This window comes from Leucopleurus acutus (genome assembly GCF_964270905.1).
Source record: "Leucopleurus acutus genome assembly, chromosome: 2".
NCBI classification, from domain to species: domain Eukaryota; kingdom Metazoa; phylum Chordata; class Mammalia; order Artiodactyla; family Delphinidae; genus Leucopleurus; species Leucopleurus acutus.
The window spans coordinates 47,154,575-47,182,310 of record NC_139143.1 but is presented as its reverse complement, the minus strand read 5'-3'; the positions used below and the strand labels follow the sequence as shown (position 1 = coordinate 47,182,310).

At 44.0% G+C, this 27,736-nt stretch overlaps 1 protein-coding gene across 2 annotated transcripts in view; it reads left to right on the top strand.

The window, feature by feature from the left end:
• The window catches only part of KCNH1 (potassium voltage-gated channel subfamily H member 1), a gene marked incomplete at both ends in the record, with an annotated part of 420,139 nt that overhangs the window by 177,653 nt on the left and 214,750 nt on the right, over positions 1–27,736 (top strand). For both annotated transcript variants that reach the window (XM_082832647.1, XM_082832646.1), the window contains one exon: positions 11,540–11,969. In XM_082832647.1, the coding sequence (XP_082688773.1) occupies positions 11,540–11,969 (430 nt within the window). The remainder of the gene's footprint in view (positions 1–11,539; positions 11,970–27,736) is intronic.

The following is a 27,736-nucleotide window of genomic DNA, read 5'->3' as shown; positions in this document are numbered from 1 at the left end:
ATATATAAAAATAAATCTTATCACTATCTATGATCAGGATTATTGGCTTATGGTGATTATGGAGCTGAGAAGCCCCATAATCCACCATCTGCAAGCCGGAGACCCAGGAGACGTGGTTAACTTCTAGTCTGAGTGCAAGAGAAGACTGATATCCCAGCTTGAAAGCAGTCAGAGAGCATGAATTCTCCCTTATGCGACTTTTAGTTCAATTCAGGCCTCCAGTGGATTGGACGAGGCCTGCCCACACGGGGGAGAGTGATCTGTTTTACTCAGTCTGTTGATTCATCTCACTCCAGAATCACCCTCACAGACACACCCAGAATAATGTTTAACCAAATATCTGGGCACCCTGTGTCCCAGTCAAGTGGACACATACAGTTAACCATCACGGACACTCAGTGGATTATGTTCCTGAATATGATATCAGATCCACAGTTTCTAGGGTGCCACCGTGCCTATACTCCTTTTTCTGCGGGTCAAGAAAGCAAATTAGAATTCAAACAAGAGAGTAATACTATTATTGGGATACATTTGAGTTCACTCTAATATTTATTCTAAAAGGTGAACTACTTTTAAACTTGATACAGTCACAATTTTAGTAATAAATATGTGACTCATCCTACCACTGGGGTATTGAGAAATGTCCTTAAGGATGGGTAAGGGTTTGCCAGGCAGACAGCCAGGGTTGAGTCTGAAGGAACAGCATGTGTGACGGCATGAGGGCATAGTGTGATTGTGGAATCACAAATAATCTGATATGATTAAAGCAGAGGATGCCTGGGAGGGAAGCAGTGAATGATGAAGCTGTCCAAGACCAAATTACAAAGGCTTTTTTTTTTGCTAAACGAATGGAATTTTATTCAGAAGACAATGAAAGCCATTGAATGGTTCTAAGCAGGGTTGGGTCATATTTTAAAACTTGTATTTAATTATTTTTATAATTTAAGTTTTAAAATTTTTGGATAAACAAAAATTCACATGGTATAACATTCAAAAGGATATTACAATGAAGAATCTCCCTTCCTGGGACCATCAGTGTTTCTAGTATCTTCTGTATAGTTCCATAGATATTATGTGTACAGACAAGAAAATATTTTTCTGTTTTTATCCAAATGGCAGCAAATTATGCATTGGAATACTGATATGCCTTAACATCACCCTTGTAAAAAGAACATTCAATTAAAAGTTTGCATAGCTAAGATGAAGACATCTAGTTTTTCACTTGGGAGACTGTATACCTTGGGCACATTCTCCAGGCTGGGGAATAGGAGCTGGGCTGAGGGTTAGACATGTCAGACTGAGGAAGCCATGGGGTATGCCAGTGACATGCCCACAGGGGTCTTAAGGTCGGGAGAAATGTCTGGTTTGGAAAGATGGATTTATAGGTAGGTAGTATATAGATGGTGGTTAAAGCCACATTAATGGATGCAGCTGCCCAGGGAAAGGGGTATATTGCGAAGAGAAGAAGGCCAAGAGCAATGCTTTGGGGAATTATGGTTATAAAGCAGAAACTAACACACCATTGTAAAGCAATTATACTCCAATAAAGATGTTAAAAAAAAAAAAAAGACATGTTGTGGGAACTAAGGGAGGCAAGTCCATCCCACATTGTGGTAGTAGTCAGGGTTCAAGTCTGGCTAATGTAAGGAGGAAAAAGTTTATTCAGTTATGACACAGGATAACCACTTTTGGATTGGGCTTTTTTATTCCTTATGTTGTTTGTGAATATACCTATATGGTTGCCTGTTGTTGTGATCATGCTTTGCCACTGTTGCATAGGATTCCATAGTGTAAACATTTAACTATTAATTTATTCCAATGTGTATTACAATATGAGTGATTTTCAGTTCGTGTCTATTGAGAATAGCACTGGTATATAAATTCTAGAACTTGAGAAAACAAAAAAAAGGATGTTAGGTACAGAAAACATTTGGAGGCTATGCTGCTAGGCTATGCCCCAGATCATATAGCAGAGCTGGTCCAGTGAACATACCACTGCTGTTGATACTGGACATGGACTTGAAACGTGCAGTGCTGACAGCACGTCAGTGGACCCTGGGTATCAATTCCAGAATTGCTCCTGCTGCCTCTGGAAACTGGGTGATGCTGCCATGCTCTTGCAAAAGGGGTCCTGCACACTTCCTCCATTGGATACCATCCAGCAACTGGGGTGGGTGTCTCTGATGGGCAGGTTCTAGGTCATGTGCTTGCCCATTAGCTGCAAAGGAAGCTGCAGAGGAAGGTTTATGGTGTCTTCAACTTCTGGGTGGGAGGTGAGCTCTCTTTTGTAAGATGGTGATTCCCCAAACATAGGCAGACAGTGTAGACCCTGTGTGGCCATGAAGAATGTCACATGCCCATTACAGGTATCAAACACTGAAGGTATGACAATTAGAAGGTGACTGGTGACCTTTGAGACAGTAGAGTCTGGGAAGTGGTGCGAGTGGACATTTGAGTACAGTGTGTTGGGAAATGAGGAAACTGAGCCATTGTGTGTTGATTATGGTTTCAGGAAGAGAAGGAGAGTTAATATATCTGGAGAGTTGCATGGGACTAGAGACGGTAGTATGATTATAGTCAAGAGAAATGAGTCTGAAGGGGAGATTTCAAGACAAAGGAAGGGACTAGAGGGAAGGGTGAATGGTTGATGGGATGATGTTCCTGGGTGGGTGAGGAGTGAGTTTTGGTCCAGTGTGGAAGGATGGTGCAAATGCTCATGCTCGTGTTTGTGAAGGTGGAATGTAGATGAGAATTGATACTCATGGCCTCTGCTCTCTCTCTGAATGGGGAGATAATGTTGGCTGAGAATAAGATGGCACAGGTCAGGTGGGATCTTGAGGAGAGTAGTGAATATTTGGAATAGCTGTTGATGGGAATGGGAGAGGGGGTTGCTCGATGGAAGAGGAGAAGGATGGGTGAGAAGCATCTGGGGACTTAGCTGAGAATGGAAATGATAGCCCAGTCCCTGCGCTGCTGGGTTTGGCAGGGCAAATGGGGCGGGAGGGCAAGGAGAGAGATTGTGAGGGTTGGAGGAGGGTACTTGAAGTGATGCAACAGGGTCGAGTATGATGCGAAAGGAGGTGAAATCTGGAGACAGCTGATGGTTGGGAAAAAAAAGATGGTGGTAGAGATATGAAAGAGAAGCCCAAGAGCAAGTTGGATGTGATAAAGGAGAAAGTGGGAGGAATGGAAGTGTGTAGTCATTGTGTTGAATGCTGGTGTGTAAGATTTCAGAGATGGAGCGGTTCCCAGTGATGACCAGGCCCGGAGTGGGGGGGGGTTGAAGGTCACTGGGAGTAGAGAGACTGGAGTGTTGAATGATTTTTCCCCATGAACATTAAAGTTTCCCATGCTGATAGCAGGAGATGGGCTGGCAGCCAGGTGATGAAAGGGAGGGACAGAGAAGTTGATAAATAGGATAATTAATAAAAGATGAAGCCCAAGTTCTGGCATATTTGTAAGCATTCAATAGATGTTAACTATCAATAATCAGATGACAGTAATGAGGAGGTGGTATTGCTGGATGGCATGAATCTTAAAGAAGGCGAGAAGGCGAGTTTCTTTTTCTTTTTTTTTTTGAGTGTCAAACAATTCTTATCGGGAAGATGCAAGTGTGGAGTTTGAAACTCCCTACTCCTAACTCCAGGATGGGGAAAAGCAAGGTGCTTGGGAGAGCCAGTTTCAACTAAAGCAGGAAGGTGGTGGGAACAATCCATGAAAATCCTGCGGCTGGGAATTTCTCTATGCATGAGGATAGGTTCTAGAGGACTCTGAGGAAGCATATGAAGGAGACCTTTAGCTGGAGGAGGATGTGGGAGAAGAGTAATTTTGAGTAATGTGAGGTTGAAAGCAATCAAAAAAATAGAGTGTACCTGCAGAATTTGCTATGGATGCTATATGTCACCACACAGACTTGGAAGCCTGGGGAAACTTTTCAGGAACCCGAAAGACTGAGTTGTTCTTTTCAATAACACTTTGTCACCAGTCTGTGACAGTGTCATCTTCATGTGTATGACAGGAAAAAAAAAAAAAAAAGAGCAGAAGATTGATGAATATGACTAGTTGAGGCAAGGTATAGCCCAAGTTAACGAAATAATTTGGTCTGGGTAAGTAGGCAAAACTTGATAGTTCACACACAAATGAGTCTGATAATTACCAAATGTCCATTTCAATCTGAATAACATCAAGATCACTACAACTGAGGTAATTGAGATTTCAGAAGGCTTCCTTCCAGTCGTACTTGTTGGCCTTCAATGGTGAGGCTCACCAGCCCAGGTTCTCACTGTCCTACAGCCACGTGGACTCAGCTTGAAATCCTTGGTTCCTCATAACTTTAAGGTTTTGATAAAGAACTCTCTGGAACTATCTAAATGTGAGGCAGGACTTCTGATATAAGAAGTCCCTGGGGAAATGTGATTCTCTACCATATGGTGCTGTCATATTTTTAGCGTACTAAAATTTTTAAAAAGTTTGGAATATTCTGTTTATCTAACCCACTGAACTTCAGGCAAATAAGGCAAAAAAAGCAAATTAATAGCTTGAAATGCTTTTAAACCGCTAGAATTCCAACTGTTAGTGCAATAAGAGGGAACTGATGCAAAACCGTGTAATAGAGCATCTGTGTATATACAGATAACACAGTGAGGAAGTGCTTATTTTATATTGTTCCAGAAGCTCGTTAAAATGAGAAAGAATTCTCTCATAAGCCAAACTCTTCAATTTAGTTTAGAAAACATTTGAGACCCTCTCTGAGAAGGTGCTGGTTTTAAACCTTGTATAGATATATTAGTTTCCTAGGGCTGCTGTGACAAATTACCACGAACTGGGTGGCTTGATACAGCAGAAATTTATTTTCTCACAGTTCTGGAGGCTAGACATCTAAAATCAAGGTGTCAGCTAGGCCATCCTCTCTTTGAAGGCTCTAGAAGAGAATCTGTTCCATGCCTTTCTCTTAGCTTCTGGTGTTGCTGGTAATCCTTGGCATTCCTTGGCTTGAAGACATATCACTCCAACCTCTGCATTCATAGTCACACGTGTCTTTCTGTGTTTGTCTTATAAGGACACCTGTCATACTGGATTCTGGGTCCACCATATTCCAATATGACCTCATCTTAACTAACTATACCTGCACTTGTGGCCCTATTTCCACATAAGGTTACATTCTGGGGTTCTGGGGAAGACTTGAATTTGGGGAGGAACACTATTCAACCCAATATAAGAAGCTTCTAAAATGAATAACAAATGGCTTCTACCTTCAGGAAGATGTAGTTCTGATGTAGTTGGGGAACCGGGTATAGGAAACTTTAATGCAAAGTGATGGATACAGAATACCGTGGACACATGGAGGGGTGAGGGATCGGTTGTGACTCCGGGGTGGTCATAGAAGTCTGTAGGGTGGAGGTAGTGGCAGACCTGAACTGAAGGATAACTAGTGTACCAGCTGGCAGAAATTGGGGACCTGGGCATTCTGGGCTGAGGGAGCAGGCACAGAGGTGCCAGTATGCATCCACTGTCTGGGATGCTTATGTTGTCTGGAGTATATGGCCAGAGGATAGCACAGCCTTTGGGTAGTAGTTGCATGTGATGTGGTGGCCACTGGGAAGGGATGGAGAAGGGAAGAAGGATGAAGTGCGGATGGAGTGTAAGGGAGATGTGAAAGGTGATGGGACCCAGTTGTTCATCTGTGTGAATGCCTGCCACAGAATGGGATCTTCAAGAGGTACGGGAGAGTTCAAGGAGAGGCTGAATGACCATTCCTTAAGGGAGCTCTAGAAGACTTTGCTGGGCTCAGAGGAGCTGGACTAGATGATTTCTATGCTCCCTCTCAGCTCTCAAGTTCTGTGACTATTAGGTAGAAGTATCTCTTCACTAATCATATTAGTTATTAGGCTTTTGCTAATAACTACTTAGTTATTATCTCTCATTAGTTATTAGGCTTTTGCTTCCTCTCTCCTTTCTTTCTATCACGCATCCTCCACATGCCAGGCACTGAAGATGCAATAGTGAGCAAGAAGACAAAGGCAGCACCATTTTCATCTCCTCCCTGTAGCATTAGCACACGGAGTACATAGTCGGTTCTCCATAAATGTTGCTTTGGGTTGAATATGAGTGAGGAAAAAATGACGAGGCAGTCATTTTGCCCTGGGTAATAAGTTCTCCTTCAGAGTAGAACTGCTTTGAAAGATGATTGCAGGAAACTCCTTATGAGGAGGTGGCGAATAAGTGGCTGCTTATATGTGTTTGATTTCTGAGTCATCAAAAAGGCTCCTTTGCCTCCCAGAATATCTCCTTCTTCCAGTCTGTGGGTGTTTTTAATTCCACTATTGGAAGCTGGTTTCCCTCTGATAAAATGCAAATACTCTGTGGAGAGAGGATATCCATTTACCCTCATCCGTCTTTTACACTTTAATATGAGGATTTTCTCATGGCAGATTTTTGAGAAAAGCACATGGAGGGTAAAGGGGAGCCAGGGGATGAATACTGGACATGCCAACGGTAAACTTCGTCATAGTTAGCAGTTTGGATGAACCGACCCTGGGGATGTAGTGCCTTGGCCTAGAAAAACCCATTATTATCTGTTTGCAGGTGTATGTTGGGCCAGAAATGATTATTTCTCTTGTGAGTTTTATGGCTACAAAACTGTTGTTTGGTTTTTTTTTAATTTTTATTTTATTTTTGGCTGAGTTAGGTCTTTGTTGCTGCGCACGGGCTTTCTCTAGTTGTGGCGAGTGGGGGGCTACTCTGCGTTGTGGTGCGTGGGCTTCTCTTGTTGCAGAGCATGGGAATCTAGGTGTGCGGGCTTCAGTAGTTGTGGCACATGGGCCCAGCAGTTGGGGCTCGCATGCTCTAGAGCTCAGGCTCCGTAGTTGTGGTGCATGGGCTTAGTTGCTTTGCGGCATGTGGGATCTTTCCGGACCAGGGATCGAACCCATGTCCCCTGCATTGGCAGGCGGATTCTTCTTCTTTTTTTTTTTTTTTTTTTTTTTTTTTTTTAGCAGTACACGGGCCTCTCACTGTTGTGGCCTCTTCCGTTGCGGAGCACAGGCTCTGGACCTGCAGGCTCAGCGGCCATGGCTCATGGGCCCAGCCGCTCTGCGGCATGTGGGATCTTCCCAGACCGGGGCACGAACCCGTGTCCCCTGCATCAGCAGGTTGACTCTGAACCACTGCACCACCAGGGAAGCCTGCAGGCGGATTCTTAATCACTGTGCCACTAGGGAAGTCCCTGTTTGTTTGTTCTTTTTTTAAAGGGCAATAAATCCTACCTCCTTCACCCCTACCTCAGTGAAATAATTTGTGGTAACCTGATCTGTGGTTTTTATTGCCAAGGCTATGCTCCATATGGTTTGTGTGTTCATTTGTCAGAGACAGCTAATGATAGCTGCTGTAACAAATATCCCCCAAAGTTTCAGTGGCTTCCTTCAGAGGTTCCTTTTTTTATTGACATCACAATAGGTTTCAAGATGATTTGGGGGGGAGGGGGTGTTCCACATAGTCTTCCAGGTACCCAGGCCCCTTCCATGCTGTACATCCACCATCTTCAGTACTTGGCCTCAAGGAACACATGCCAGGGAAAATAAAAAGCTTGTAGAGAAAGCACACTTAACTTTTAGCTGTCTTGGCTTGGAAGTGACACTCATTTCACCTCACATTCCACTGGCCAGAACTAGTTCCAGAGACCCACCCAGATGGAAAGAGGCTGGGAAATGTGGTTAGCTATGTGCCCAGGAGAAGAAAGCAGCCTTGGTGAGCCTCTGACACAGACTCACTAGAAAGCATTTACACGTTTTCCTTCTGTCTGTGACGTATCCTAACCCTTGGGGGTTGTCATTAAGGGTATGGAGGACAAAAGAGAATAGCAGTGACCTGGAAACTGTCCAGTCCTTAGGATAGTGAAAAGTCATTCATTCTACCTGGTGAAGGGCATCATTCTGCTGCTGGAATTTTGCTATGTAAGGGAGACCGAAGTCTTAGTTCAAAGAAATGTCTTTATGCCATTTGCTTGTTTGTTTGCTTTTTAATAGAAGTAGGAAAAGTTTAATGGAAATCTCCTTTCCCTACACCTTGGAATCACTTTGGAATAGGAGTTTTGAGGTTTTGAATGTTACAGCTTCTGTAATATGTTTCAGTTCCCTTTGGAGATAAAAGTACGTGAGCATTTGGAGAAGATGTAGAGCTCTTCCAGTCCACCTCCCACATTGTCTAGACAAGGGAACTGAGAGGTAGCTGCATTGTCCACATTCACATAGGAAGTTAGTGGCTTACCTGGGCGTCAGAACCCATTTTACAGATTTCTACACTGGTATTCCTGCCCCTACCATGGTGCTATTCCCTAGAGAACTACTATTCGGAGAATAGGCCTGTCCCGGTGGGACTGGAAGGAGGAGGCTTGACCAGGTGAAATCAGGCTTCTTCTGGCTCTGAGATTCTTTGATTGACTGTGATTAAGTACATTGTGTCTGATTGTATCCCTGGCCTGAGGGAAGTGATGTAGCCTTCCAAGAATTTGTAACTTTCCTGAGAAAACAGAATCTCAGTTCTATATTCTTCTCAGCTGTTTCTTTATTTTCTCTTAAAAACTATTTTTTTGTAATTGTAAAGTAAATATATATAAGCGTAACAAAACTATATACAAATATAACAAAAATTACCTGTAATTCCATAACTTGACAGTGCACCAGTAACCACTGTTAAAGTTTTATGTTTTTCCATGTGTGTTTCCTGTTTTTCAACACATAAATATTTGTATATGTATGCACAATATAATTAGAGTGAAACATACAGTATGAAATAAATATGCAACTCTTAAAATATTTCATTACTTAATATGAAATGTTACACAACCCTTAATATTATTTTATTTATTTATTTATTTTTAACATCTTTATTGGAGTATAATTGCTTTACAATGGTGTGTTAGTTTCTGCTTTATAACAAACTGAATCAGCTATACATATACATATTGCCCCATATCTCCTCCATCTTGCATCTCCCTCCCTCCCACCGCCCTATCCCACCCCTCTAGGTGGTCACAAAGCACTGAGCTGATCTCCCTGTGCTATGCGGCTGCTTCCCACAAGGTATCTATTTTACATTTAGTAGTGTATATATGTCCATGCCACTCTCTCACTTTGTCCCAGCTTACCCTTCCCCCTCCCCGTATCCTCAAGTCCATTCTCTAGTAGGTCTGCATCTTTATTCCCGTCTTGCCCCTAGGTTCCTCATGACCATTTTTTCTTCTTTTTTTTTTTTATAGATTCCATATATATGTGTTAGCATACGGTATTTGTTTTACTCTTTCTGACTTACTTCACTCTGTATGACAGTCTCTGGGTCCATCCACATCACTATAAATACCTCAGTTTCATTCCTTTTTATGGCTGAGTAATATTCCATTGTATATATGTGCCACATCTTCTTTATCCATTCATCTGTTGATGGACACTTAGGTTGCTTCCATGTCCTGGCTATTGTAAATAGAGCTGCAGTGAACATTTTGGTACATGACTCTTTTTGAATTATGGTTTTCTCAGGGTATATGCCCAGTAGTGGGATTGCTGGGTCGTATGATAGTTCTATTTTTAATTTTTTAAGGAACATCCATACTGTTCTCCATAGTGGCTGTATCAATTTACATTCCCACCAACAGTGCAAGAGGTGTGAGATGATACCTCATTTTAGTTTTGATTTGCATTTCTCTAATGATTAATGATGTTGAGCATTCTTTCATGTGTCTGTTGGCAATCTGAATATCTTCTTTGGAGAAATGTCTATTTAGGTCTTCTGCCCATTTTTGGGTTGGGTTGTTTGTTTTTTTAGTATTGAGCTGCATGAGCTGCTTGTAGATTTTGGAGATAAATCCTTTGTCAGTTGCTTCATTTACAAATATTTTCTCCCATTCTGAGGGTTGTATTTTCATCTTGTTTATGGTTTTCTTTGCTGTGCAAAAGCTTTTAAGTTTCATTAGGTCCCATTTGTTTATTTTTGATTTTATTTCCATTTCTCTAGGAGGTGGGTCAGAAAGGATCTTACTGTGATTTATGTCATAGAGTGTTCTGCCTATGTTTTCCTCTAAGTGTTTGATGGTGTCTGGCCTTACATTTAGGTCTTTAATCCATTTTGAGTCTATTTTTATGTGTGGTGTTAGGGAGTATTCTAATTTCATTCTTTTACATGTAGCTGTCCAGTTTTCCCAGCACCACTTATTGAAGAGGCTGTCTTTTTTCCACTGTATATTCTTGCCTCCTTTATCAAAGATAAGGTGACCATAGGTGCGTGAGTTTATCTCTGGACTTTCTATCCTGTTTCATTGATCTATATTTCTGTTTATGTGCCAGTACCATACTGTCTTGATTACTGTATCTTTGTAGTGTAGTCTGAAGTCAGGGAGCCTGATTCCTTCAGCTCTGTTTTTCTTTCTCAAGATTGCTTTGGCTATTCGGGGTGTTTTGTGTTTCCATACACATTGTGAAATGTTTTTGTTCTAGTTCTGTGAAAAATGCCAGTGGTAGTTTGATAGGGATTGCATTGAATCTGTAGATTGCTTTGGGTAATAGAGTCATTTTCACAATGTTGATTCTTCCAATCCAAGAACATGGTATATCTCTCCATTTATTTGTATCGTCTTTAATTTCTTTCATCAGTGTCTTATAATTTTCTGCATACAGGTCTTTTGTCTCCTTAGGTAGGTTTATTCCTAGATATTTTATTCTTTTTGTTGCAATGTTAAATGGGAGTGTTTCCTTAATTTCACTTTCGATTTTTCATCATTAGTGTATAGGAATGCTAGAGATTTCTGTGCATTAATTTTGCATCCTGCTACTTTACCAAATTCATTGATTAGCTCTAGAAGTTTTCTGGTAGCATCTTTAGGATTCTCTATGTATAGTATCATGTCATCTGCAAACAGTGACAGCTTTACTTCTTCTTTTCCGATTTGGATTCCTTTTATTTCTTTTTCTTCTCTGATTGCTGTGGCTAAAACTTCCAAAACTATGTTGAATAAGAGTGGTGAGAGTGGGCAACCTTGTCTTGTTCCTGGCCTTAGTGGAAATGGTTTCAGTTTTTCACCATTGAGGATGATGTGGCTGTGTGTTTGTCATATATGGCCTTTATTATGTTGAGGAAAGTTCCCTCTATGCCTACTTTCTGGAGGGCTTAATATTATTTTAAAATGAGTAATGATATGGAAAAATGCTCATATGTATTTGTATACTTACATTATAATTAGAATAAAATTCCAATTTTATTTGTCTTATTTTTTTATTTGCTTTTTAAAGGAAGTAAAAAACGAAAAAAGCTAATGGAAATCTCCCTTCCATATACCTTGGAAAAACTTCTAATTATATTTTGCATAAGTATACAAATATACATGAGCATTTCTCCGTATTATGACTTACTTTGAAACAACGTTTTAAAGGTTGCCTTATATTGCATCTCAGGGAATACCTGTGCTGAAAGACCAGCCCTGGTGAGTGGAGGGAAGGAGTTGTTAGTATCATTGTTTCTTGGCCCTGACCCTGTGCTCCTCTTCTTCCAGGGCATCAGCAGCCTGTTCAGCTCTCTGAAGGTTGTCCGGCTGCTCCGTCTGGGGCGAGTGGCCCGGAAGCTGGACCACTACATTGAATATGGAGCAGCCGTGCTGGTCCTGCTGGTGTGTGTGTTCGGGCTGGCTGCTCACTGGATGGCCTGCATCTGGTACAGCATCGGGGACTATGAGATCTTTGACGAGGACACGAAGACCATCCGCAACAACAGCTGGCTCTACCAGCTGGCAATGGACATTGGCACCCCTTACCAGTTTAACGGGTCCGGCTCAGGGAAATGGGAAGGGGGTCCCAGCAAGAATTCCGTGTACATCTCCTCGTTGTATTTCACCATGACCAGCCTCACCAGTGTGGGCTTTGGGAACATCGCCCCATCCACAGACATCGAGAAGATCTTTGCAGTGGCCATCATGATGATTGGTTGTAAGTATGCCAGTGGCTGGCGCAAGGGGCAGGGGATGTTATGTTTGTCCATCCTTTCTGTTAGCTGGAAATAGGATAATGGCTCCAGTGCCAGCAGGATCAGGGTGGTATAGCTTAAAATAAGGGAGAGATTTTTTTTTTAAAGGCTGGCTTTATATTTTTCCTGATAATTTAAACAGTACATGTTTACTGCAAAGAAATTTAGAAAATACAAAAGAGCACAAAGTAGAAAATAATGACCAGTCATACATAATTCTACTTCTTAGAGATAACTGCTGTTACCTTTTGGTGTTACAGATTATTGTCTATCCATATCTGAACACACAGAAACAGATTTTTATAGTTAAAATGAGATCATGCTATACATCTTGGTAAACTCCTTGTTCATAGAGCAGTGAATTGTGGAAGCCTTTCCATGTCAATTTAAAGATAGCTCTAGATCTGCACCGTCCAATATGGTACTAGAAGAAGAAAGAAACAAAATATGAAATATCTCACTAATAATCTTTTGTATTGATTATACAGTAATATTTTTGTTAGAGTGGGTTAAATAAAATATTCTAACACAATAGTTTCATATATCTTTTTGCTTCTTTTAATGTGGCTCCTAGGAAAATTTTAAATCTTATTTCTGTTGGACAGTGCTTATCTAGATCAGCATTTTTGATGTCTGCTTGATGATTGAGAAATTTTCTAAATCCAAAAGAAAAAAAAAATCTACAGGAAAGAAAAAAGTCTGTTCAGTTGAGAAGTAATGGGTTTTTGGATTAACTTGACTGAAAAACAAACAACCCTAGTTCTTGAGGAAGGTACAGTTGGTCCTCTGTATGCATGGATTCTGCATCCTCAGATGTAACCAACCAGGGATTGAAAATATTAAAAAGAAAATTCCAAAAACTTGAATTTGTGGCATGCCAGCAACTGTTTGCATAGCATTTACATTGTATTTACAACTATTTACATAGCATTTACATTGCATTAGGTATTAAAAGTAATCTAGAGATCATTTAAAGTATATGGGATGATGTGTATAGGTTATATGCAAATACTATGCCATTTTATATAAGGGACTTAAATATCCGTGGGTTTTGGTATCTGCAAACCTATTCGTCCTGGAACCAATTCCCTGTGGACAGAGGGATGGCTGTACTTAATTTTCAAACACTTAACCATTGACCATTGTGTCGCTGTTGCTGTTGCCAAGTCTGGAAACAGCCTTGGGCTGGAAACAGCAATGAACTCCCCTCACTAAAGGGAGACTTAGGGAGTACTGACTAGACCTAACTGGACTGGGGAAAGCACATGAACTTGAGTGGATTGACTCACTGTGAACCTGCCAGATGCACCCTGTTGGTGCTTCCATGCCACATTGTGGCGTGGGAGAGGACAGTCCTGTGCAGCATCAGTTTGGACGGTAGTCTGGTCACACGCAGGCAGAAACCCTTCTGCTTGATGTGCTCCTTCAGGGTGGTGTTGATGCCTTGTTACGCCAACCAGGGAATTCTAAGGCCAGGGAAACTGAGGCTTCAGTTGGTTTTGCTTTGTCCAACCCATCTGCGACCCAGTGTCCCCCTCTGCAAGTGGATTTTGTTACCACCAAGTGTCCCATTTGCTGCTTGGCGCCTCCTGTTTTGCAATTACCTCGTCAGGTCTAAGGCCATCTTTTCCTAAAAGCCCCCTCTTCCAGGCCCGGAGCTTGCCTCTGAGTGTTTACGCAGTGTGTCTAAGGCATAATTGATTTGTGGGAAGTGTGTGCCAGTGGAGCTTTTGGGTCTGCTCCTTTCTTTAAAATGGGTTTTAATAGAGATGATTGCCTGACCATGGGAAGCAGCGTTAAGTATCTGTGGGTGGCTAATTGCTTTAGCTTAATTAGAACTTGAGGCGCTTTCTCATGTCATGTAAAAGGATTTAAGACCTTTGCTTTTCTAGAACTATTTCAGCCTTAACATCTCCAGTTTTCTAGGCTGTGCTTGCAGCATTTTGTGAGCCTTGGGGCAGCAGTAAACAACCAGATGCACCGCGCACAATTTCTGTCTCTTAGAGGGCAAGATGAGACGCCCTGTCAGTCGAAATACTGCATTATATGCACTACAGAAAATTTGCTATGGGTGGTCAGTTAGGAATGGGCTCCATTTCATGAGCTCCCCAAAGGCTTTCAAGTATGAGGAGACTTCATTGCAGCTTTTTACCTGGAAGAAAAGAAAAGAAAGAAAACAGCTCTGGTGGCATATGAGGATAAGCTGTTTTTCCAAAACCATTCTCCTCTGGAGAGCGTAATTTCCTGGCTGTAGTCTCTAAGGAAAACCCAAACAATAATCATCACCTCTTTTCTCTCCCCACCTTCTCAGAGCTTTGTGATGTTTCCATTTCTTTTTTTAAAAAAAAAGCAGGCAGTCACCTCTGCATTATGCAGCGAAGTATGATATTTAGGTAGGCAAGTCAGCTTAATAGTCACCCCATTTCCTGATCACTTACTATTTGCCAGGTGCTGTGATAAGTACTCTACGTACAACTACTGTTCGCAACAACTCTATGCCTTTAGAGATTATTAAGTCCATCTTACAAGGAAATGGAAGCTCAGAGAAGTTAACTGCTTTCCCCAGAATACAGGGCTGGTAAGCAGGGCAGACAGGATTTGTGTTCAAAACTCCCTGAATCACAAGCCCTGCTCTCCCCACGGTGCCCACCTGTGGTGGCGTGGGCTGAGAACACTGGAACACTCACACTTTGAAAATTCTCTCCATAAATTTGAACAAACTGGCAGTTTCTGCAGTGGAAAGTGTTTGTACTCTTGCCTATTGTTGTTTTAAGAACAAGATTACGGTACAGACTCAGGGGACCAGGTGCTTCAGAAGCCAACCATTTTTTCCGCCACCTGTCACTTACAGTTACAGCTATTCCCCTTTTCGCGTGACATCGGACAAATTCTGGTGCTAACAACAGAGTTATTTCATTCTGTGTAATGTGGTGGTAATTATCCTTGTAAACTCACATTCCGAACCTTTGTTCAGGACAGCTGCTGATGTCTTATTAGACTTATGGGGTTCTCTTTTATCTTACTTTGCCTGTATGCACATGTGCACGCTTGCATCCTTACTGCATGGTTCCCGGGATTGGATAACCCCAGAAGTAGGATCTCGGACAACAGAGAGCACTGACCGCAGCCTGCATTTATCCCAAGGGGTCAGTGCCTCTCCCTCCCCGTCCCTCCGGCAGTCAGGCCAGCATTCCTCAAGGAGAGTAGAGAGACACAAAGCCAATGGACTTTGAAGTACTGGTAACATTGTGATTTTCTCCTCTCTGCATCGAATTTTACATGCATTAGTAATAGTATTTCTTGACTATTCTGTTGCCCTGTATTAACCATATTATAGATTATCCAGAAGGCTCTGTTGCTTCTCCTCTCTGTGCTCTGTTACTGAATATCTTATTATAACTTGGCTAATTCCCCAGAGGATGCCGGGAAACTGGAAAACTAAATCTTTTCAAGCTTGCCCACCTTTCTCATTTCTGACTTAAAAAAAGAAAACTGCAATAGGAAGAGGTGAAGACTTGGCTAAAATGAGCATTTGTGATCATCTCTGGGTGTAGATGATCTATGGTGTCTCCAAATGCCTGGTTGTATGTCTGACTTCCACTCTGGGGTCTTGACCTGGGTCGGGGGCAAGTCAGCCCTGCCCTGACCCTCCTGCCGTCCTCGCGTGGGTCTTTGGTGATCTCCAGCAAGGGCTCACCCTGAGGTGTGATGGGTAGATTCCCTCTTTTGCACATCTGGTCCGCCTGTGTGTTGGTGATGCTGAGAGAAACACAGGGCCACTCTGGCCCTCAGTGTGTCACCTGGGAGAGGATGCCCCCACTCAGCAGGCACATACTGAGTGCCTCCATTGATGGACTCTGAGGGTCGGAGACTGGACCTGTGGGTGTCACTGCCAGGAGTCAGTGGTCTAGTGGTGGTCGGGGCCCTGCTGCCCACCAGCCAGCGACTAAGGCCTGGAGGTGGAGCGTCCCCTGTGGCCTGAGCCTTGCCGGGGCCTTTGAGGGACCTCCTCCAAGAGGGAGGGATTGCTGGGGGTGGGGGAGAGTCCCTTTATCTGGGGGTATCCTTCTCAGGTTAGGGACATGACCCTGTCTGGGGGATACTCTCCAGGGAGAATTTGATGGTAAAGTGACAGTTCCCATTTTCTTAATATGGTCTTTGTGCTTTTCCTGTTCTCTCCTCATAATGTCATTGCTGTCATCCTGTCATTATAATTAAGCCACATTTGTTTCCTTTCTCTCTGATAATGGCAGACACTCTCCACCCCCCAGCGCTGCACAACACCTGTCTCTTTGAATTTTTTTTTTCCTCCCCCATCTGAGCTCCTTAAATCCAGAGCAGAATGTCAGTGCTGAAGGGACCCTTGTGAGTATCTATTTAGTCCACAGCAGCCCCTCCTAATTCTTCTGCTGGGCCGGATCTCATCGTGATTTGTGCTTCAGTCAAGTTCCCCTACTCCCTCCCCCGGGTGGGGGGCTGGGAGCTCTAAGAGAGTAACTGGGCTCAGCCCTAGGGTTTCCTTATATCACCTCCTTTTTTGGAGGGAAGGGACACTAGTAACCTGCACTCCGCACCTTTGACCCTACCACCTGACCCCCATGCAGTATGCTTTGTGGCCCCCTTTCAGCTTAGATTATTATTTGCAAGCTTTTCCCTGCCTCCTTCAGGATTTTGTTTAACCATTCTTATTTCTTTTCATTCACCTTTGCTGAATACGCCTTTTTGCATTCTGTGCCAATATACTGTTTTTTCCAAAATGACTGGGCACATCTCCCTGGAGGCTGTAAAGATACTCTTAGGAGACTTCAAACACATAACAGACTCTTAATAAATATGTATGGTCTTGTTGAATCCAAACAATTGAGAAGGTTCTGGAGTTTTAGAAGTGGTATTCAGTGACACTGGCAAAACATCTTTATTAGTTAGGGTACAGGTTCTGTTACTGGACAGAGACACAGTAATAGTAGCATCAACAGGGTTTATGTTTCCTAAAAGCTTGGGGCTGGTCTGGCTGCTCTGCAGTCCTCAGAGACCAGGTTTCTCTGCTGTCTTAAATACATGACTTCCATATTGGGATCCCATATGGCCGTTCCAGCTTTGGCCATATATTCTTTTTCCAGAAAACAGAAAGAAGGGGAAGGCTGGCTGAACTCTTTCCTTTTGAGAACAAGACTAGGAAGTTGTGCATATTGCCTTTGTTCATATCACATTGGCTGGTGCTTGGTAACCTGGCCACATACCTAGCTGCAAAGGAGGCTGGGAAATGTAGTCTTCTGGGTGGTCATGTATCCAGGTAGGAATACAGTAATATAGACAAGGAGAACAGTTAGTGAGGGATGACCAGCAGTGTGTGTCTACCTCAGCTTTTCTCCCTCTCCTCATCTCCTCTCAGTTGATACCAGCAAACATTAGCTCTCCATGACAGGCAGGCCCTGTTGGAGCTTCATCCCTGAATTGTTAGTTGAGAGATTTGGGTTCAAGTCCTAGATCTGCTCTCTGCTTTAGTTTGTACCCTTTCATTTCCTGTGGATTAGGGGTAAGAAGCTCTCCTGACCATCTCACCTAGTTGAAGTGAGAACTAAATGAGATAATGACGTAGGATAGCTCTTTGAAAAGTTGAAAAGCTACATTCAGGTGTCATGATTTTATTGTGAATAGCGATTATTTCTTGCTCAGCTCCGTTAATTTTTTTTCCTTCCTGTTCTTAGAAAAAAAAAAATTGCTGCTCCCTTCTCAGGAGCATGGGAATGCTGTTTAATTTCATTTTGGGTTTATGTTTATTTTGGGAAATGGGGTGGTGTCCAGAACACTATGGCAGAAATAACTATTCATTTCTCATTTATTCTTAGAGTTTTTTTCCTAGCCAGCAAATCAGCTTATTTTTCTTTAGAACCTGATTTTTTAAAAAGTTCTGTCTGCCATTCTGCATTTCAGGTGGGTCTCCCCATCTTTAACACAACCTCAGGCTACTTTCTGTCCTCTGTAGCCCTGCCGCCTCTCCTCCAGAAGACCGTCTCTGGTTACTTCCTCCTGGTTCTCAGCCCTTCATTGTCTCCATACTTTTAGGGTTGAAAGACCCTGCTTTGGGTTTACTTACTTGCAGTTAGAGTCACACTGCTCTGTAAATATTCTTGTGACTTCATAGTTACCTTTCTTGTCTCAAGTGTATTTCTTTTTTTTTTTTTTTTTTTTGCGGTACGCGGGCCTCTCACTGTTGTGGCATCTCCCAGTGCGGAGCACAAGCTCCGGACGCGCAGGCTCAGCGGCCATGGCTCACGGGCCCAGCCGCTCCGCGACATGTGGGATCTTCCCGGACCGGGGCACGAACCAGTGTCCCCTGCATCGGCAGGCGGACTCTCAACCACTGCGCCACCAGGGAAGCCCTCAAGCGTATTTCTGACTGGCTCCTGTGAAACTCTAGGCTCCCAGAGGGCAGGGCCTGTGGGTCTCCCTGCCCTTCCACTTCTCCTTTGTGCCTGGACACATACTGATGGAATGTGGGGAAGAGCACAGGCTTTAGAACCGGCCAGTTCTTTAGAACTCTACTTTGTAAAAAAAAAAAAAAATTTAATTGAAGTATAGTTGATTTACAATGTAACAGTCTCTGCTGTATAGCAAAGTGACTCAGTTATACACATATATACATTCTTTTTCTATTTTCTCTTCCATTATGGTTTATCACAGGATATTCAATATAGTTCCCTGGGCTAAACATTAGGACCTTGTTGTTTATCCACTCTATATGTGATAGTTTGCATCTACCAACTCTCAACTCCCAGTCCATTCCTCTCCCTCCCCCTCTCCCCCCTTAGCAACCACAAGTCTGTTCTCTGTGTCTGAATTTGTCTCTGTTTTGTAGATAGGTTCATTTGTGTCATATTTGAGATTCCACACATAAGTGATAGCATATGAGATTTGTCTTTCTCTTTCTGACTCACTTCACTTAGTATGATCATCTCTAGTTGCATAGAACTCTACTCTTGATTAATGCTTTGAACCTTGGCCGTTTCCTCCGCTGAAAATGGAGATGCCAGCCCCTCCCTGATCATATTTGCAGGCTGAAAGAATGAAATGATGCCATGTACCTAGCACAGTGCTTCACACATGGGGTGTTCAAACAATGGTAGTTCTCTCCCTGGCCGCACCCCACACCCCCATTCCCTCTCTTGTACTACATTTCTAGGACTCATCAAAGTATGATGCTTCTTAGTCATTTGTTAGTCCTTTGGGTATGCTCTACTTTACACAGATTTGAACTTGCATAAAATAGCAGGTGCCTTGCAGTGTTTAATGTACAGGCCATTAAAATGTGTATATCTGGATGTGAGGTTCCCTAGATACAAAGCTTCTCTAAAAAAAAAAAAAAAAAAAAAAAAATTGGCCTGACCACAGAGCAAGTTAGGGGAAGCTCTTAAAGGAGGAGAAAGTCATTTGTGTGGTCGGGAAGCATCACTTTCCAATCCTGACTGGCAGGATTTTCACTGGGTAGGAAATGGTACCACATGGAGTGATAGTGCCTCTCCCTGGAGGAGAGAAGGGACTAGAAACAGTCATGCGCTGAGCACCAAGATATGCCGATGCCATGCTGGGAACTCTACTCAACAACCTCATACATGGGCTTTATTATTCCTGTTTTGCAGGTAAGAAAACTGAGGTTCAGAAAGACAAAGTCACTTATCTGAGGTCACAGTGTAAGAGGTGGCTGAACTGGGTTTTGAACCCAGTCTTATCTGACCTCAGAGTTGCACTTTGTTGCTTCCCTTGCTGATTTATGTTGGAATGCTGGATAGGGGAAAGTGTTCTCTTCAGTGTGTGTGTTGTTGGGGGCAGGGAAAAGAGTTAGAGAAGGGGGCTGTGGAAGGATTGCACAGAGGGTGTGCTTTCCCTGGAAGCCTTGTCTGTTATTGTAAATGACAATTACGGTGACGAAAATATCTGACTGTGTGTTGTGGGAAGACACTGGATTACTTGTTCGTAGCTGGGTTACTGCACTGGGCAGAAGCGTTTACAACAATAGTCTTAGATGTTAGGAAATTCTGACAGTGGGAAGCCAACTGGATGAGGGGTATTGTCTCTGACCTTTTGGATACCCATGTCATTTGCAAAATCCTCTTTCCCTTTTCAAATGTAATTTTCATCCAAGTGGGAGCTATCCTGTGGAGATGTTGCTGTAGTCAAGTCTTTTGTTTCTATGTCTATTGTCTCCTTTGAATTTCTCAATACTCCATGGGACAGGTAGTGTTCTGTTTTTTTTGGATAAGGAAATTGTGGAGGAACTTGCCAGAGGTCACACAGCTAGTTAGAAGCAAAGCTGGGCTCAAGCCCATGTCATCACTCCCAGCTCAGTGCTTTCCCTGCACTTCCAGATCACCATGGTAGCAGTTGGTGCTGGTAGCCATGGATCACAAGTTATGCCAGTAGACTGTGGCACCTGGCTCCTTTGTGGGATGTCCTCAGAGCTTGATGAGAAGAGGTGAAGGTGGATGAAGAGTGGTTTACCTCTATTTTCAGCAAGGAACTTGACTAATCAAGTTTCACACCTCTTCAGCTGCTTTTTATCCAGCCTTTATTGTGGCTCTCAAATGCTAGGCTGACAGCTACAGACAGCTGGGGCAAAATCATACAGAGAAAATCATGTTCCTTTCCTTCTTTAAAATTGGTGAGGGGAGGGCTTCCCTGGTGGCACAGTGGTTGAAAGTCCGCCTGCTGATGCAGGGGACACGGGTTCGTGCCCTGGTACGGGAAGATCCCACATGCCACGGAGCGGCTGGGCCCGTGAGCCATGGCCGCTGAGCCTGCACATCCGGAGCCTGTGCTCCGCAACAGGAGAGGCCACAACAGTGAGAGGTCCGTGTACCAGGAAAAACAAACAAACAAACAAAAAAAAAACAGTAAAATTGGTGAGGGGAGGAAAGCCCACCAGGGAAATGTTTTCTAAAATATACATGAATAAGTATGGTTCCTAAGAAGACATACATTAGATTTACCTGCCAATTCCCCAGAACCTCAGTCAATCGAGTCTGAGTACCTCTTTATTTGGTTAACAAACATTTCTTGAGTGTCTGCCGTGTGCCAGGCATCATGAGTACTGAGGATGGAGCATTGAATGAGAGAGATGTAAGCCCTGCCCTCATGGTGCTTATGGTCTGCTGTGGGGGACCAGATCAGTAAATAAGAAATGGCTGTGACGTGAGATGAGTCTCTACTAAGGAAAGGACAGGTTGTTATGGAAACATGTGCAGGGGCCCCTCACACAGTCAGGGGTCAAGGAGTGGGGTCAGGGAGTATAGACCCCATTTATTTGGGAAGAGCTCTGGGCCCGGCCCTTCCCAAGATTTTTCTCATTGCATCTGTTTTGCAGATGTCTCCCCAGTCAGACTTCAGCTGCCTGGGGTCGGGGGCTGTGTGGGCCATTACCTGGTCCACAGTGGGCTCAGTAAATATTGAATGAATGCGGTAAAGGAGTTAAAATAAGACATCATCCCTTCCTCGATTTGCTGGCGATCTAGTTTGGGAAATACTAATGCGAACAGGAGAGACCATGTGAAGCTGGAAAGCAGTGAATGTTCGTGGCATAAGTGGAGCCAGTTTGTGCTTTCAGACTTCTGGGAGACTGTGATCATTTCTATAAAGTGGTGGTAAGAGTGGCATTAAGGAGAGTTTACTCAGCCAGTGAATAATGGGTAGGATTTGTGTGACGTACAGGTGGAGAGGCAAGCATAGCACTAATAATGATGTTAGTGAGCATATGCTATGTGTAGGACACGTTATACATGTTCTTCATGAAGTCTCCTGACACTGCTGTGTCACAGGTGTTATTATTCCAGTATTACAGGTGAGGGAACTGAGGCTCGAAGAGTTCAATGATCTTCCCCTGGGTCAACCTTATTATGACTGGTAGAGTCAGAATTGAAACCTAGATTTCTAATCCCAAGCTCATTGTCTGTCCACCAGTCTGCACTGCCACCCATGACCATGGCCGTGGAGCAGAAGGCTGCAGGGAAAGCAGCACTTCCTGCCAGGTAGGACAGTGGAAAGAGAGGCGTGCCGATCTGAGAGGGGCTGAGCGCCCGCCGTGTGCCTCCTGGCTCGTCAGCCTCTTAGATTCCTTCCTGCAGGAGGCTGTTGCTTGGTCACCACCTCCAACAGTCCATCACATGCCAAGAGACAGGGATTGCAACAAGTAGCAGTAAGGCGAAGCTGCTGAAGTATTTGAACACCAGATCTCAATCTTTTAGTCTGTCCTTTAGGAAAAACATCACTGGCTTGCAGATTTTATCTTCTTACTTGGAGGATACCACCAGTGATTTCTGCATTCTATCACTCAGACTAAAGGTGCCGCAGCCACGGTATTGGTCAGCTTGTCTCCAAGACCGCCCCCTTTTCCTGGACAGCTCCCTTTTGAATTGATGCTACCAGAGAGGAGACTAGATCAGGAGGATGGTTTCTGAAAGCTAATCTTCACTGCCATCAAAACCTGTCAAGCTGCACGTGCAAAAGACATTAGGTCAGGAACATAATTTTAATTTCTGAAATCATTATGACAGTCCATGGGACCAAAAGAGATAAGCATGGGTACGAATCCTTGGTTCCACAACTTAATAGTAAAGTGAACAAGGTACTTCATTCCTCAGCCCTTTTCTTCATTTGTAAAATGGGGATGATGCACATACACTGGGATAAATGAAAGTGAAGCGTCTTCCCTTTCAGAACGTTTCCGTCTGGTGCTCAGCCTGGAGCCATAGATGGCGGGTTGGTTGATGGTGATGCCGTTCTCCCAGCACCTTTAGTCTGCATGTTTTGCTTGACAGTTCAGCCAGGGACATTGGCTGGGGTTTTAGAGGAGGAGGAGGTGTTGTGTTCAAAGGCGGTAATGGAATTAGGGCAGCACAATGCTTTGCATACGGAAGAGCTTGACAATGCTTTGTTGGTGGAACTAGACATCAGGACAGAAATCTTCTGGTGAGGATGCTGCAAAACGAGGAGCTGTCAGGGCTCACTCCATAAATCCTCACCTGATAGTGACTTTGCAAACTTGAAAAATGTTTCCACTTTCACTTTTCCCCATTGTAGTCCTCTGTGCGTGTGTGAGAGAGAATAATTTTAGTTCTTGTCAGCTAGAGGTCTGGCTCTGAATCATAGCTACATGGTGATAAAAACCCACTGTCACCGCAAGAAAGCTTGGCAAGGAAGAGAGGTCTTGGTAGGAAGAGCAAAATCAGAGCAGGAGGCTGAGAAAGAAAATCAAATCTGTGAAAAACTGCCAGTGAGTTCCGTAGAGCTGCAGTGCCCTGCTTGTAGCACTAACCCTGTGCAGCAGGGTGACCCTTTGTTCCTCCTTAGGGATGGGAAGAAGGGCTGGGCTGGGCTGGAATGGGGGTGGCAAAGCTAGAACAGGGGAGGGGGTCCCTCTTCCTAAACATAACTGCAGAACTGAGGGCCAGGCCCCCTTCTCCGAGCTCCCCGGGTTAGGGACGAAGGAAACAGAATGCACCCATTGGAGAAACAGCAGAAACTCTAAAGGGTCCCTGCAAAGCAAGGCACAAATGCACAGCTTAACGGAGAACAGCAGGCTGACTGCAGCTCTGCAGAGACAGCACAAAGCAAGGGGAGCTCTCGGGCCACGGGACTACCTGTCAGGCCTGGCCTTGCCACAAAGCAAGCGGAAAGGCAGGGAAGAAGCAGAAGCCACAGGTTCTCCTCTGGCAGTCTTTTTGATTCCATCCCTCCTGGGAAACTCAGGTGTTTAATTACACTGAGCTGAGCTCACAGGCAAACACTGGAGGCCTTGACTGGAACTCAGATCTTAACGCATAGACAGGAGGCAGATTTCTGAGCACACGGTGGAATGTGTGATCTGGGCCTTTGGTCTTTGCTTCTCTCCGTCCCTCCCTCCCTCCCTTCCACAACTATTTATTAACCCCCTACTGTGCGCCAGCCACTTAGCAATGGTGAAGACATATGGATAATCAGTCATCCTTTTTCTGTGATAATTAACCAGATCTCCAGTTATCTCGTGGGTACTTACAGAATTCTGGAATTGAGAAGGACCTCAGGTGTCGTCAAGGTCACCTACGGGTTAGATCCTTGAATCTCTTGCCTGAAGTTTGAATGCCCCCAGGACGGGGCCATTCCACTTGCAGATAAGCTCAAGGGTGAGAATTTACCTGTTATATAAAAAGCTAAAATTCCCTCCATGCGGATTTCACCCCTTGTACTTGGCTCTTTGCTCCTGGGACTTTGCGGGAGAAATCTAGCTTTTCTTTTACACAACAGTGCTTCAAACATTGGAGAACTATTATGTCTGCCTTGAGGCTTCACCTCTTCAAGACGGATAAAACCAACTTCTCTGTGGTTGTGAGAACTTTCTCCATCTAGATAGTGATTTTTTGTGTGTCCTCTCTTATGAGGACACAAACTCGGTTGTCTGCCTATAGTTGGACTAGAGCAGAACTGAGCGGGACCATTGCTTTCCTCATGTGAAACCACATTTATAGATTGAAAGAGCATCAGAACTAGAAGGGGTCTTAGAGACCATCTGTTCTAACAGCGTCATCATGCAGCTGAAAAGGTGAGGCCCAGAGAGAGGAGGTGACTCAACTAGTTAGTGGCAGAGGAAGAAAAGGACTTGCTCTCCAAAACCCCCAATCCTGCAAGGTTTGAGCACTTTCCATCACGCCTCACCGCATCTCAACATCTCTTTAGCCTGCTCTTATTTCAAATTTGTAGTTTTGACTACTACATGGTACTGTTAATTAAAATTCACTGGCGCCGGCTAGAAATCCTAAGTTATTCCATAGGTTCTACTGTGAACTATGTTTCTAGCATCTTCTGCTTTTCTAGTTGGCTTTTTGGGGCCAAGTCCATGATCTGACATTTATCCAAGTATGTCTCCCCATTTTCCTTGGCTGCACAAATCTGGGGATATAGTCATGGGACAGCGTCACTGTAGTAGGAACAAAACAACAATTTCTTTTTCTGTCCCTTTTCAGCAAGGTCATTAGAACCTAGCTCATGGTTTAAGAGGTATGAATGATGTCTCATGATCACTCAGGAGTGACTGTAGACACCTTCTGCTTCCACTTGGCACGTGGTATCCATTTTCCTTCCTTGGTCCCCCCGTCACTTACGACGTGGTTCCCCAGTTACGACCTCCACCCTGCTGAGCTGTGGATCTTTTTCTCTGCCAAAGCGCAGATGTTACTCATTCCATGTCACCAGCAGTGACATGCAGGAGCTCTGGACTTTGCTCCAGTGCGAGTGAAATGCCCTCCTCCCACCTGTGCTAAACTCTGGCACCAAGACAGAACAGGATCACATTTATGTTGCCAGTGATAGAACACTTTCATTTGTCTTGCTTTAAAACTTTTTTTCTTTTAATTCCGGTTTCTTTTCTTAAACCCTGACTTGGATGCTCTTAGTTTGGGACAGAAGACACCGTGTATGCTGTCCTCTCTCTCTCTCTCCTGCTTTCTCGCAGAATCTCACCTTATCCCAAGTTCCTTGTGCTTGGCAAACATCTGTGTATGGAGAAACCACATTTCTACCATTCTTTGCTTTTACAATTGGCTTTTTGGACCCAACTCCATAAGCACCAGTAGGGTGAACCCTTCCCCACTGGGGTACAACTTCTTGACGCTATAGGAGGGCCTTTGTTCCCTGACTACCTGGAGGTCTTAACCCTGGAAAGCACCGTTAGTTCCCCACACCGCTCGCATCTGAGTGGCTCCTGGAGGCTTGCATGTAAATTCCAGCCTTTGTGCCCCCGTGTGCTTGGGTGCAGCTTTGACCAAATTACAAGTTTAGATTTATTTTTGATTATTTGATTGTCACATATATGATTTGCAAATATTTTCTTTCATTCTGTGGGTTGCCTTTGCATCTTCTGGATGGTGTCCTTTGCACAAAGTTTTTAATTTCATGAAGTCCAGTTTTTCTGATTTTTTCTTCTGCTGCTTGTGCTTTTGCCATGTTTAAGAATGGTGATCTTTAATCTACCCGTTATTTGTAGATTATAGTTATTATGGTTATTACCTCCTTTGCCTCAAGTCATCCATGAATTTGATCGACATGTCATCAATTTGAGGGTGTTCTGAGCCATTTAATTATTCCTTTACGTTCTATTGTGTAATAGCAGTACATACTCTGGTAACACTCCCTCCTCCGACTACTTCTGAAACTTACAGGGAAGCTTCCTAAATCTCTCAGAGAATCAGAGTGAATGTGCCAAAAGTGCTGAATTGATAGCAAGACGCAGCTCATAAATTCACAGCTTTATCATGGATAAGATACTTGGAAACACTGCTTTGTGAATTTCACCCACTGAATGTCTCTTTTTCCCATTGGTAAAAGGAGACATGGGAAATGGCTCTGAAACTATCTTAATTTTTCTGGGATACTGCTGCAAGCTGGAACCGAGATGGTCACGGGGTGGAATGACAATCAGCATTGCTCTCCAGGGGAGGCTCCTGAGCGTTACCTGAGTCTGGGAGGGGGCACGTGGTGTTGAACAGGGCTGTCTGACCCAGCAGCATCTTGTCATCGGGTCCCCTGGCACCGGGTCTGCCACGATGCTCTGGCAGCCACAGCTGGCAGCTGCTCACCCCGCCCCGTATTCAATCACAGACCCGCTTCTCACAGTCAGCTTGGCCCTGGAGACTTGGCTGTTTCTAATCCCCAGGCTTAGAAGCTGAGCAGGAGGCCTGGGGCAGGGAGGGGACTAGCATGAGGTCACATGCTGACCTTTCCACAGCCGGCCCAGCTGGAAATAGCACCCAGGAGGGACTTCTGTCTCCAGGAGTTCAGACCTGACTGTGCCTCTCTCGCCCGCATTGCCCCTTTAGCGAGCTGCACCCCTGGGACCCTGAAACCAGCTGAGACAGACAGAAATTGAGAGGAGTGTGCAGGTGAAGCTTGATTTGAGGGAAGTAAATGCCTACACTGGAGTTAGTGGATTGGATTCAGGGAGAATGAAAATAGGAATTCTAGTTCCCCACACTGATACACTGCTTTGCAGTAAACAGAGTGTATTGTATACATTATGCCACTTAATCCTCGTAGTAACACAGCTGAGAAAGTGAGTCTCGGAGTGGCTTACCGACTTTCTCCCATGACACAGCTACTGAGTGGAAGAACCAGAGCTTACATCGAAGTGTTCCCAGGTGTCCCCTGGGCATCTCACAGCTGCCCCTTTGGGAACCCCACTGAGACCAAGGAGCGGCTGGGCCAGTTCCACCTTGTTCTTTTTTCACTGAGATGAAAGTCGTGAGCCTCACAAAGAGCTCCCTTGCTCGAAACTCTCATTGTGAACTGTTTATTATTAGCAGTGGTCTGAGTTCACTGGCCTCAGGGCCACATGTCAGGAACTGAAGACCCATTGACCGTAGAGGAGGACCAGTGCTCTGCTCTGGGGAGGGGTCTGTGTTGGCTACTTGCACCATGGTCAATATAAGGGAGGACAATTGACCACAAGCCTCCAGTGCTCTGTGTCTGGAAGCTCCATACCGGGATGTCTTGCTTTTCTATGTTTGGAACAGTCAGGAAAATGACATTGCTGACGACGATATTAAGAGCTGTTCAGCTTTACTGAACACTTACTATAGACCCGTGTTTCTTAACTCCTAATGACTCATTTAAACCTCACAATGCTATGAGATGGGACTCTTATCATCATTCCCATTTTACAGATATGAAAATAGAGGCACAGAAAGGTGGTAAGTCGTTTGCCTCA